The sequence below is a fragment of the Barbus barbus genome, assembly GCF_936440315.1.
Source record: "Barbus barbus genome assembly, chromosome: 14".
Taxonomy (NCBI): domain Eukaryota; kingdom Metazoa; phylum Chordata; class Actinopteri; order Cypriniformes; family Cyprinidae; genus Barbus; species Barbus barbus.
The window spans coordinates 16,267,874-16,282,009 of NC_136742.1; the positions used below are offsets into that span (position 1 = coordinate 16,267,874).

Consider the following 14,136-nt stretch of genomic DNA (forward strand, 5'->3'; position numbering starts at 1 on the left):
TATGGAGAAAAAGCTTCCAATATCATTTACTGTAGAAGTCAAAAGCTATGCAATCAAACTCTTTGGTATTTTGGTGGAAATTCATCCGTCACTTGGTAGCATGATTAATACCAAGAAAATATTTGGCCCAGTGTTTATTCCATGCGTTAGGCTGGTAAATGAGTTGTAAATTACTCGGTCTATATCTTGTATCATGTTAATAATTTTGCATATTGTTAAGCCTTCTTCAGTAATTTTCATAAATGTAAAATATTCAGACTCAATTTTGTCCAATAACAATTTTAGTACTCTGTTGGTTTCCATAAGTTATCCAATATAAAATCTATAAAGGAGCAAAAGCAGTTGGGACGCAATGATCTAACATGCGCTTTTCTCTCTTAATGACTGTGGCTGGAGGGAATCCAAGATCATCATCAAAGCAAAACCGCTAATATGAAAGTCAAATAATAACCACTACTGGCATAATAACCAAATTAACCTGATAATCACACTCAAGACATAAAAAATAGCACCCGACCCCTATGTATCATTAAGTTCTATTTATTACGCATTAAAAAGCTTTAAAGAAAATCTCTTTGTATAAAAACATTCAGACAGTAAAGTTTTCATGGATCTCTTGGTAGGCCTATCGGAATCCTGGTAGTCTAATACAGGGTTTCTTCCATCTCCGTAGGGGGTTGAGGGGGAGGCTGCTTTTCTGTCTCTCTTCATGATCTGATTCCCAACAAAGAGCCGATTAAGGACCTCTCTCTCTCTCTGCTCAATATTCCCTGGCTAACATAGATGATGTCACTAACCCGATGCGGTCCCCACGATTCAACAATAACAAGGTCATCTGGGAAGGGTGGGGTGGATGTGGGGGCTGTTGCGGAGAGAAAGAGAAGGAGGTGGCGGTGCTCTTTGTTTAACATTTCATCTGCAGTGAATTTTTTCCATCAACCACCCCACCAGCACACCCCCACCTCAGCTCAAACCCCCCCTCCTGTTCTTTCGCCACCGTCATTTGCCTCTTGAGACATACAGGGGGCGATGTTCAGCAAACCCTGAATGCTGAGCTGAAATCAGTGGATGCTGCTGCGTATGTGTGCGACACACAGAGCACAAAGTCTACACACACTTACGGCACAGCAGATACACCGCCTGAGTCTTTCAAGAGCCGCAGACTTTGAATCAACATGACAAAACAAATCATTCATCATATCACAAAATGACATGGAAGGCTCTGTAACTGAAATATGAAATGCTGCTCAATTTTCTGTGCAATTGAAAAAAAGCATTAAATGAAACTTATTTGGAATATGCATGACATTTACCGCTATTAATAGTAAGAGACAGTAACACATTTTCTGTCACATCTGAGGTGAAGATACGCGCTTTATCAAATCCTCAGACTCTTTTTATTTTTTTAAGATGTAAATCCTTCCTCGTTCACACTCACACCTGACTATCAGAGTGAAAGACTGATGAATAATTGATGAAGGAGGCAAGATGTGAATTAAAGAAGCGTTACATTTTGTTGGAAGTCTCTACAACTCCTTTAAATCATATTAAATCACAATTCTGCACAGACGAACCTGTTAACATATCGCTTCCTTATTTTTAACATTCCTCAATGACAGAGAGGCAATGCCAACACTCTTCCACTGGTATATTATGGGTAATAAATACATAATTCCCAACAGTAATTTGGTTGTAGACAGTGTATATTCTATTACAATACTTATTAATATTTTATATTAGCATCTATTTTATATTTTCAGTCTTCATTTCAATGTTAAAGTTTTAGTAATTTTGTTATGTGCGGTTGTCATTTTTATTATATTCTAAAAATATTTCTATATAGCTTTAAATTAGTGCTGTCAAACGATTAATCGTGATTAATCGCATCCAATATAATAAATATATATATATATATATATATATATATATATATATATACACACACACACACACACACACACACACACACACACACACACATACACACACATACAAGCATGTGTGTGTGTTTATATATACACATAATAAATATACACAGTACACACACACACATATTATGTAAACAAAGATGTTTATTTTGGATGCGAGTAATCGCGATTAATCATTTGACAGCACTACTTTAAATGTATTTTATTTTCTGTTTTAGTAATTTTAGTACTTCAACTTATTTTAGTTGCATCGCAAAATTTCTAATTCCAATTTCAGTTTTAAGTTTACTTTTTAATTTCATATTCATGTTTCCTTTCAGCTGTATTTCAGTTAAACATTTTAATTATTAACAATAACATCAATGGTCATAATTCCACTTCAAACCACATGTCCCATGCGTTACAAGTGTCCCACTTCTGAAGATGTGCAAGTGTAGGCGGAGGTGTGGATACATGACTGGAGGTGTTCTAATGCCACAATAACACCTCTGTGGAAAACTCAATCACTCCAGAGCACGGAAAGCAGGGGTGTGTGTATATGCATTTCTGTGCTAATGTATACGGCAATCACAAAATCTTGGCATGCCCTTAGACTACAATTTTAATTGTTCAGTTCCATTGAAACTCACATCATAATCATACTTTATCACACCTAAAGAGTGCAGAAGTATTGGTTTCTGAAGTATTTTTCTCATTCATTTGTCCCAAAGGAGTTTTAAAAAGTCTTTGTGAAATTATTATAAGCCAAAAACCAAACCAATCATCAATAAGGTCAATCACAACATTACAAACTTTAATTTAAAGCACAAATGTACTCAAAAAGTGGACAAAAAGATGGTTTTAATGAGGTTAAAAACTATAATCCCTAATATAATGATAACCGAATTAAAAATAATAAAATTCTGAATGAATTAAAAACGTATTGATTCGAAGGTAGCAATTACATAAAATGAAACCATGTAATTTACGTCTATTGCAATATGCATACAAAGACCATAGGGAAATTCAGTTTTTTATGGGAGTGGGCAGAAAGATGCTAAAGTGTTGTACTGGCATGATGTGACTGCTTTAATTCTTATTGCTGGAGATTTCAGTGCAGAACCATGAGAAATGTAGTTTTTCACCTGCAATTTCCTATATGCTGAAGATGATTATGTAAAAAAAAATACATTTTAAAAAATGTGGACGGGCGGCTTCAACAACCTTGTGTGCCACAGTAAAGGTCATAGCACACAGCCGAAATTTTTGCACGTTAAAAAATAAATATGACCTGATGTTGTGTCAATCACCTTTACACACTGCCTCCGAAACTTTCGTCCGTCATAAAATGTTTTGGATCAGGTTCGTTTTTCTACATTTTCACATCCGTAGCATGCATTTTGATAGGAAAGGATGAGGAATACACAAACATTTCAGACTCAGTGTGCAATGACCTTAAGTCTGTTCATTTATTGTTAAAAAATATTGTTAAAAATTTCCCTATGCTAAAAACTTATCTTTTTTAACTTCCAGAACCCAACTGTTGCCCTCTATAATATTTAATTCCCACATCCATTAATGTGCTAAAATAAAAAGTAGTGCTGTCAAACGATTAATCGCGATTAATCACATCCAAAATAAAAGTTTTTGTTTACATAATATATGTGTGTGTACTGTGTATATTTATTATGTATATATAAACACACACACATGCATGTATATATTTCAGAAAAATAGGAGATGCTTATAAATTGAATATATTTATTTATAATATAAATTATATGAATATAAATATAGACATGTAAATACATGTACATATTTTCAAAATATATACTTTATGTGTGTATTTATATATACATAATAAATATATACAGCACACATACATATATTATGTAAACAAACACTTTTATTTGGGATGCGATTAATCGCAATTAATCGTTTGACAGCATTAATAAAAAGTAATAATGCTTATCACTTCAGACAATTTTCAAATCTAAAATTGTCAAAACCAAGTCTTGTTTAAGTATTAGAAAAACAAAACTTGATAGTTTTGCTTTGTTTAATAATAGCTACATATATTGCTTGCTTGATGCTTACTAACTTGCCAACTTTACCTTCATTGAAATCTCTGCCTTGTTTTTGTTCAGTTGATATGAACTTTAAACATGTCATTAAAACACTAAATTGCTACTTCATAATCTAAAAGCAGGAAATGAATCAAGTACGTCTCATTAAAATCACACAATGTTCTTACTCAGCTACGTTATAGAAACCATAATAAATGCATCCATTTGTTATGCTAATGCTTTGCTTTCGTGAAACTTTGCATCTTAATTTTAGATCCATGAACCGGAGAGCAGAGATGGAGGGTTAATGAAACAGATGCTAGTTCATTAAATGTGCATTTTGGGCTGTGAGAGAAAACAAACTACTGCTCATGTAGGTGTATGAGTGTGTGTTATAGAGACACGGCTATTGCTCATAAAAATGAGTAAAATAATGGCCACTGCCATATGGTAGGTAGACAGGTGATGAGTGGTGATTATAGTCATGCTTTACTGTACAGCATGACGTTAGTACTAGAAAAGTGATGCATGAAAAACCATGTCAGGAATTTTATACTATTTTTACTAGCAATACTTGAAAAGATGTGTTGTGAGGCCCACCTAAAACATACAATATAATTTAAAAGTAGTCTAATTTACGTTATTAAAAATACAGTAAAATTACAGTAAAACTAATACTGTAAAATAACTTTTTACTTTTTTTTTTTAAATCAATCTAATTACGGTATTATCCATGCTGAAAACAGATGTGCTGCTTAATATTTTTTAAGGAAACCTTGATACATTTTTTAGGATTCTTTGATGAATAGAAATTTAGTTTTTTTTTTAACATTATAAATTTATTTCTGTCACTTTTAAACAATTTAAAGCATCCTTGCTAAATAAAAATATTACTTAAAAAATATTCCTGACCCAAAACTTTTGAATGGTAGTGTATTCACCAGTGACCTGGCAAACTCTCAGTAATTTATTGGACCATTAATGTGCATGATAATAATGTGTTTAGCCATACCTCCTCTGGCATGCTGAGAACCAGTTCATTGTCACTTTGGGTGACAAATCCTTGTAGGAAGTACTCGCTGCAGGCCGCTAGTACAGCCCTGTGTGCGCGGAACTCCTTCCCCTCCACCAGCACGGTCACATCACAGAGCAGGCCTTGCTTCCGCTGCTCATTCAGTTCCAGCAGGATGTTGGTACAGTGCACCGTCGACTCATACACGTACATGGGAGCTTCAGACTTCTCATCCACGGACATACCGCTCACACCCTGTACAGAAACAGACAGACAGACATAGACAGGTCAACTTATGTCATCCAGGTGATAGCAGAAGTGCATCACAAACCTGGTCCAAAATGAACACTCTCTAAACCCCAAATGTAAGTGCAATTAAGTTTGGAGAGGAAATAAAATTAGCTAGGAAAGGAAAGGGGTTACAGAACAACAGCAAAATGGTTAAAATAGCAAGGACAATTGTTTTATCTGATATAAGTGAAATCAAAGCCAGGTGTGCTCCTGAAGTAATACTGTAATAACAATGGAAGTGCTTGTGTTTCCTTTGCAAACACTTTTCTGATCTTCTGGAAGCAGTGTTTCTTTCTGCTTGTAAGTCACAATTTGTGCATCTTCTAACAATCTCAGAATCTTTCTTTTTTTTTACCTTAATGAGGCCTTATCACAGAAGCTTCCTGTTTTAAATCTTAAGTTAAGATTAGACTGCATCATGATCCTAAATGATATCGACAATCTAGATAGGACAAGGAGTGAAGTGGCCACACGTGTGATTTACGAAATAAAATGTGACTAAAATATGATATGCTGTGAATAATATAATGTACTAAGAATATGATGACCTACTGTTTAGTACGAACATGCAAATCATTTAATTGTGTGTGAGATATTAATAAACAGAAACTTCAACAAAAACGTCCAACATTGTTTTGCATCTGGATACAAGGTTGAACAATCTCACCGTGACCACCTCCTCAAAGATTCCACCTACAGCACGTAAACACACAACCACAGACAAAGCAAAGCAGAAACAGCACAAACAAAGCCCCAAACCCTCCCACACGACCAGAGCGGGGATCAGCTGCAGTCGCAGTATTCACACTCACTCATTTAACATACACCCCCATGTAAGCAGGTACGCATTCACACTTTAAACAATGATCCTATGTGCACACACACAGTGGTAGATTAGCTGGGGAAGGTGATTTAATTGTCAAAACAGTGGGGTCTCTGCTATCGGTTCTTACGTAGGAGGAGCACATTGGTGCATGTGATCTTCAGACATCCAGTCACAAAGATTACCTTGAGCTCTTATTCCTTTTCCTTTCCCCTTATTTCACCCATCAAAGCGGCTCAACCAGTGCATGTGTGATTAGGGGCTTAAGTGTCTCTGGATTCTGGATCAACTCTGTGTACACAAATGTGTCCTACCCCCGTACCCCACGTCCTGTATCAGAACCCTTTGACAATCGCTCCTCTCAATGACTCCGACACGTTTAATCTCATCAGGGATTCTCGCTGGATGGGCTGCCTTCTGGCTGCCAAGTGAATATCACTAACCTCAAATTAGCATTCAGCCCTGCTGCTGATTTGAATAAGTGCAGATTGAATATGGCGAGTCAGGAGCAGACCTCAGCATAAAGCATAACCTTATGATCCTCTTAAGGAATTTTATTTGGAATATTGGCAAGGTGTGCATATGTTCTCTGAACATATAACAGGCCAGGCAAATCTGTTCATTTAAAAAGAACGGAAAAAGAACGGAAAGAGAGATGGGCTTTTCACACTTGAAATTGTTAACCAGGGACGAGCTAAACTCCAGTATAAGGTCAATAGCTTAAGATGAATCCAGCTTGCCATGGGCACATGACCTATATTACTAAACACAAATACAATATATAATTAAAAAAATATATATATATTAATAATTTACAACATTTTTACTATAGTTTGTGTTGTCACACCATTTAACATTTAAATTTTTATTTCAGGTGTTGAAACTAAATAGTATGTAAACGGTTTGATGAAAAGTGCATGCATAATTAATAAGATTAGCACTGTGTAGTTTATAACATCTCGCTGAAAATATAACTTTACATGGTTTTTAAAAAATAACAAAAACACATGAAAATACACTGACAATATAAAAATAAAAGCTAATTCAAATAATTCATAAATGTAAATAATAGCAAAATAACACTGGTTTATATTTGGCACCAAAATTATGGTGGCTCTTTTTTGGACACTTTTTATGTTATAATATTAAATAATATAATAAAGTATAATATAATATAATAGACGCTTTGATGTATACCATGGTACTAAAATTCATGGTGCTCCAAGGTACTTCCAAGAATAACACAGTACATGTTAAAAAAACATGGTATTCATGCTACCTTTTCCAAAAAGCCATGGTACTTTGTGACACAGATTTGCAGCACATCGTCAGAAGCTTTCAAGAAAGAACAAGTGTGAATGTTACATTGCCCAGGGTTAAAGTGCCTTTAGCCTGGGGTTTAAAAAGCTGATAAACCAAGGTTAAGCACAGCATGAAAAGACACACAGAAAGAGAGGATGCTTAAGCTCTGAATCAGGCAGATTTAAACTGCTTTTGAAACTACACAATCTCTACTTTCACTCTCTGCCAACAGTCTTTTCCACAACACACTAAGCTATTTAAGTTGTCCGGGGCCAACTTCTGCTCACGGAATGATCGGTGCATGACTAAACAATTCCTACAGAGCTCCAGTGGCAGCCAACGCTGCTCTTTCCATCCCTCCCGAAGCCAGGGCTGCCCCTGTCTGCCCTGCTGCGGTGAGGGTTGTGCAGCCAGCACTCCTCCCTGCTCCCACAACCACCACTGACTGCACCTTAGGCAAACTCTGACCCGCAGAGACACAGGCCTGAAATTTCTTACCCTTGTCATCTTGATTTAACTCCTGACTGGGCAAAAAAGGCAGTTGGTGTACTCCACACAGACGATGCAGACAGGCGCAAGCCCTCAAAGCTGGACTCCATTCGAAGCAGGTTGCATGCGGTGGATACCGTCGAAAGGCTCCTTCAATCAGAGCGAGCCTGTAGAAGCTGTGAGCCTTGATGAATGCTGACGGTTTACTGCTGCCCAAATTAAAACAAAAACGGAAAGTCGTCCTTGGTCACTGGAAATGGCTGTGTGTGCAAATGGAAACTCCTCAACCAAGAGAATGGAATCAGTGGGCCCGACGCCTCCCTGTCTTTCTTTCTCTTTTTCTTATCTTTCTCACTTACTCTCAGAGAAAATAAAACCACACAGCATGTGGGTTCAGAGATCCTATACTGCAGTGTGTGAGTGTGTGTGCGTATATATGCATGTGTGTGGGAGGGACACTGTGGTTAGCATCAAAAGGAAGAAAACAAAAGACAACGATAGGCAGAGAGTGGCTGTAATGCATCTGTGCAAAGCACCAATCACATCCTTATGTAGCAAAGAATCATTTTTGTTTTTGATCATTTTATTACATTTATTTAATGAGTTTGTCTGCCACAAAGAGCCCCTGCACAAGAGCCATTAATTTGGGAATCAGGGGGCGTATTACAGAACGTTTCTTATCTTAGGTCTTAAGTTGAGATGTGATGTGTTAAATTAGGATTTTTCGCAAATTCGTCTTACAGAAGCAAATCCAATCTTACAAAATCGTTTCTTATCTCTAGTTAGGAAATCTTAAGTGGCATTATCAAGCTCGACAATCCACTCTCAGGTCTGTTACCAAGCAACCAACACTGCCCGAGCTGCTGATGAGGTAAACAAAATAATAGAAGCTACTTCACTTTGAAAATCGCCTTTTGCAAAAAAACGTAAGGCATTAGTCACTTCATGATGCTTTATGTTTGTTTGCTTTTGTCTCTGTAATGGTGGTTGCAGTTCCTGTGCTAACTGTAATATCATGCGCAGCAGTCTACGTGTTTTGTCATCAAAATGTAACACATCTTCAGGGTCCTCCAACAGTCTTTCTACCATTAAACATCTCCGTTCTTATTAATAATTAATAATAATTATTAATAAATGTAATGCCATTGTTGGACAGTGCAACTGTAAGCGGTTTTTCTGTTAGCTTTCAAATAATTTTGAAGTTAAGACAGCTGTGGGGTTGTCCTAAAGTTAAGAGTTTTTAGGATTTTTTGTCAAGTTAGGAGGTTTCTGTAATACCCCTTTCCTATCTGTAGTTAAGATAGGATAACGCACTTAGGAAATGCTGTTCTGTAGCAGCTTTTGTCCTAAATGTGGTCCTAACTGAAATTACCATGGTTACCAAACAGATAAGATTTTAAAGTTAGGATCTTTGTGTAATACGCCAGGTTACATTAGCCAGGTTTCCATCCACAGCTGCGAATTTAACTTATGTGCAAAACTGCAATATCGCATTTAACATTTGCGAATAGGCACCTTTTCCACCCAACGAGTCAAAGAGAACAAAATCGGAACTTCCTTATAAACCGACACTATACATCACTAAGAAAATTAGGAGAAGGCACTGAACATAATAATTTTCATATAAAATAAATTACTTGCACCTGAGCAGACAAAACAAAACAAACGCAGCCATTGCTTTCAGTGATGCCTGTTGTTTGGGAACGCAGCCGTGTAACAGTTCTGGGAGGCAATTATTCAGAAATACTATGACGACAGACTTTGCTCGGGGATTTCATAATGACCATAACAGCATATCAGATGCTGTGGAACTGTCAGTCATCTGTGGTGTGTGTCATGTGTTCCCGCCTCTTGTGTCCATATTTGGTTTATTTCCTGTCCTCGTCAAGTGTGATTATTAGTTAATTCTTGTCCAGCTGTGTTTGTCTCGTTATCTGTGATTATCCTGTGTATTTATAGTCCTGTCTGTTCAGTTTGATTTCTTCTGGTCTACTCGTTACTCCCCGGTGTTCCTGTGTGTCAGCCTTGCCTTGTCTTGCCCTGCCTTGATGTCCTCAGTGAAGACTGTTATTTTGAGTTACATCCTTGTCTGTGTTTCTTGTTCCTCCCTGCTGTGTGCACCGTGACAGGAACAAGATCGGTCCACTGGTTAGTCAGGTTTTGCCGTCCCATAGCGCAAAGTTACATGATATTTTTGATGCTCATGAAGGAATTTATTCGGCAAATGTGTTTCCATCTCACATTATTCCCATTAACCCTCAAGCGAGGGTAAAAACGTTTTTGCGACTTAAGGGATTTTTATTCTAAATTTGGCGTTTCCATCACTCGTTTCTGATGCGATACTTCAAGATGCGCATAAAAATGGGGTGATTGAAACATAGCTATTTACTGTGCTGTATCTTTTTCTTTGCTAAAAAAGAACCATGCAGTTAATAAGAATCAGTACATGAGGAAACTTACAGCACAAGCTGTTCAGTCTGATTCTGATGAAATTATTATTCTTATGAACTGGTTCTTTTTAGCTAATCAGAAATATTCAGTGCAACAAGTTTAGTTTGTTTTTGATTCACAATTAAAGAACCGGTTCATAAGAGTTGTTGTTGAATCAGAATGCGCTGGTTGTGTTGCATGTTGTTGACAGTGCAGTCCATGAGGACGGCTCCATTAAAATATACTTATTCTCTGCATTATTACACAGCACATGATCTTTTTATTGCATCACATTCAATACAGACTGCAAAATGCACATTCACATCTCAGGTAAATTATGAGTTCTTTTGTCATGTCTCAGCAGCGGGGGATTGCCACTGCTGAAAAGTAGTGCAAGAAACACTGATTCCAACTGTGAGATTTGACTGAACTGTACCTAAGTATAAGCAAGTTTATGTCCTACATTCCCAGACATTTACAGCAACAGTCCAACTGGTCACTTCAATTATTGTTTTTCATTTTGTTTCCTTTCCTCGGTCTAAATATGTTTTCTATGCTGCCTTTGGTGGATAATGACCTGTCTTCCAAGAATAATGTTTCCAGATGTGGTTGCAAGGTTCATAAGATGCCAAACACACTATTTCAAAATTGGAATGTGCTTTCTTTCCATGCTGGGATTTTCAGATGTGTGCATTTTGTGCACAAAAGGATGATGCATGCGCACAAACTCACCACAAATGACTACTCTCGACCGTGTTACCGATTAGAACTGCTGAGGGATGCAAGGGGTTTGCGTTCAGTCTCATTCTTTCTCTCCGTTCCCTTCTTTTTATTCCGCAGGCCTTTCTCAATCTTGTTAACCGTGGCAGCTAACTGGTTTTGCGAGGAACACTCCCACACACATCAAAAGCAGGGCTCCGTGATGAGTTTCCGACAGCTGTCGCTGGCGTTCTACTTTTGCCTGCTCCAGGGGCTGGAAGACTACCAGAGCACTGAGACTAATCTAAAACCAGTCGATTAGACTGAGTATTAAGCCTCACTTTCTGAGACGAATACCCCCAAGACAAAGACAAATGATTGTACATCCAACTTTTTAATAAGCAGTGCAGACTCAGTTCATTACTGGCATAAACAACATGTTCAAACTGAACTGTCTCCTCAAAGTGTTCTGATGGAAAGCAGAACTGTGTGTTTAACTTGAGACATAGACTATAAAAAAAGATGGCGCGTCTCCGCTTCCTTCCATTATAGAAAAGTGAAGCCAAAACATCTCAGTATGGCCGCTGCCATCGTGAGTAAATGACGTCATTTGGAGCCCGAGTCTGCGCAGTAGAGATTCGTTTGGAGCCAGAGTCTGCGCAGTAGAGTCGTGAGGTGGAGCCGCGGAATCAAACTCCCGCCCAAACTCCCGCAGACCCAATCAACCATAACGACACGCCCCGTTTTTATAGCATCAAATTACTAGCTAAAATCATACTTAGCACAAAAACGAACAATTGAACATATATCAGCATGATAACAACTATCTTCAATGACCAAAATCATATTTTGGAAAATTATATTGGAAGTGTAATTAATTTTTTTTGTTATGACTCAAGTCCCATTCGTATACATGAAGAGGGTGGGGTTTATGATCTGAACTGCAGCCAGCCACCAGGGGGCGTTCAAAGAGCCCGCAGCTTCACATTCCAGTACGAGTGAGACACACCCGACTTGAGATCTGTGCTGACTTGAGAACCTGATTTGTGAATGAATTGTGTGGTGAACAGTTTCAGCTGATTCACTCAAAAGAACAGCCCAAGCTTGTTGGAGAAACATACCTATGGCAATCATTGCCAATCATGTTTTGCAACCCTTTCAAAGTGAAATGTCTAGTCAGCCATGCTCAACGTTTGTTCAGTTTGATCTGGCACAGAATGTGAATCTGGCAGTGTTTTATTACATTGGTTGTACATATCTTGGCACTCCGGAAAATAAATATCTGATGAGTGGCGCTCACCAGAGAATGGTTTTAATGGTCTTGCATTGGTTGGTGTTAAAAGCAATTTGAATGCATTTGAAAATAATATACCACCTATAATAAACTCTACCCTAACCCTAAACTTAACTAAAGCAAACATGAGACAAAAATGCAAACCAATGCCATTTTTAGCTTGCTTCTGCAAGTCTTTGAGCTTATTTATCGAGTGTTTTTCACAGGACTCATGTGCTCTGCATTGCAAATGCAAAACTGTACCAGGTGAGCTGCTGAGCAAGTTTACTACATCAGAAATGCCATAGATATGGAACTGGTTGTGTGATGATGTAAATGCAAATATGTATTAGTTTACAAATCTCATACTGCGGTAAAAGTGTTTTCAGGTCATAATACATTGTGCAAAGAATCACGCAAAAATAAGTCCTTATTAATCAATAAATCTATCCCCTGCAGTCATATTTTGTGTTCAAAAGAATAAAAGTTTTTTTCCTACACTACAATGAATTTTATGTATTTTTTGAAATTTGGAAAAATGTGGGTATAGACTATGTAGGTTTTTTTCAACGAGGTTGTATTGCAGAAGAACAATTAAATTCGCAAGTCAGACATCATTATATACTTCAGTTTTAAGGTGCTGAAGAATGCATCTCTTATCTACATGATAAAATTTTATCTTTAACTGAAGCCTTTCTTCTTAGTCTATTTGTGTCTTTCATTCTCTTTCTGGCTTTTGACCACTCTGAACAAAGCAGTAATTTTCCTGATATAAAGGACACTGACCTAATGTCCTTATAATTAGCACTCAAGCATTCTTCACTTGGCTTCAGATTTCAGATGAACTCATTGGAGACCCTAAAACTAAATAAAACCATGAGAGGCCTTCTTTACAGCTACACTATGCCAACAAAGCAGAGCTGGGTGTTTCAATGCCTGTCAACTTTTAAACTAGTTTAAATACCTCAGCTAACATTAGCTCAAATTCAGTCCTGATAGAGGTGCATGCTAGGTGTGGAATGATTTGAAGCTATGACATCTCCACAGACACTCTCTGTTGCTGAGCAGAACACTTCTGACAGAATAAAGCCGCCTGTGCTGCTACGTCAACAGGGCTCACCTGTGACTATCTCCATACACACCTCTTACAAAAATGATAGTTTCCACACAGAGAGAGCTCTAAATACACTTGATACCACAGACTGTTACTACAAGGGTAACACAATCAATCAGAAAAATGATCAAGATTACAATTAGTCATGAATTAATCATGGAAAGTATCGGTTACAGCATTGATTTAGATCTACTGTCGTCCTACGAAAAACGTGCAAAGAATGTTTCCACTATAAATCAACAAGATGCAAACACGGTGTAAATAAGATATTTATTGTGCAGTATAAACAGCTACACTGACAGACTGAGTAACATTCAGTGATTATTAAAGAGAGCATTCTTGTCATATTGTTTACTTTATCTGCGTAATTTATTCAAAATATGAATCACAGCTGCTAAAAGGATCAATGTGATGTATTAAACAGCAGTAAATAAATTCAGGAACAGCTTTTTTTGCATGAAATCTCAACTTGGTTTTAAATATGTACACTACCATTTAAAAGTTTAGTAAGGTTTTTTTAAAGAAATTAATACATTTATTCAACAAGGCAAAATTAAAACATTAGAATGATTTCTGAAGGATCATGTGACACTGAAGACTTCAGTGTTGGCATCACAAGAATAAATAATTAGGCCTATTTATTTTACTTTAACAATTATATTTTACATTGATTTGTGATGGTTTTACAGTGAAAGTGTTAGCATCCACATTTTTTTTTTTTAATATAAGG

The 14,136-nt window shown here is 37.1% G+C and overlaps 1 protein-coding gene across 3 annotated transcripts in view; it reads right to left on the reverse strand.

Moving 5' to 3' along the window:
• Positions 1-14,136, reverse strand: part of LOC306880190 (transcription regulator protein BACH2-like) — a 96,339-nt gene that overhangs the window by 24,411 nt on the left and 57,792 nt on the right. For all 3 annotated transcript variants that reach the window (XM_079433539.1, XM_079433540.1, XM_079433541.1), the window contains one exon: positions 4,986-5,240. In XM_079433539.1, the coding sequence (XP_079289665.1) occupies positions 4,986-5,240 (255 nt within the window). The remainder of the gene's footprint in view (positions 1-4,985; positions 5,241-14,136) is intronic.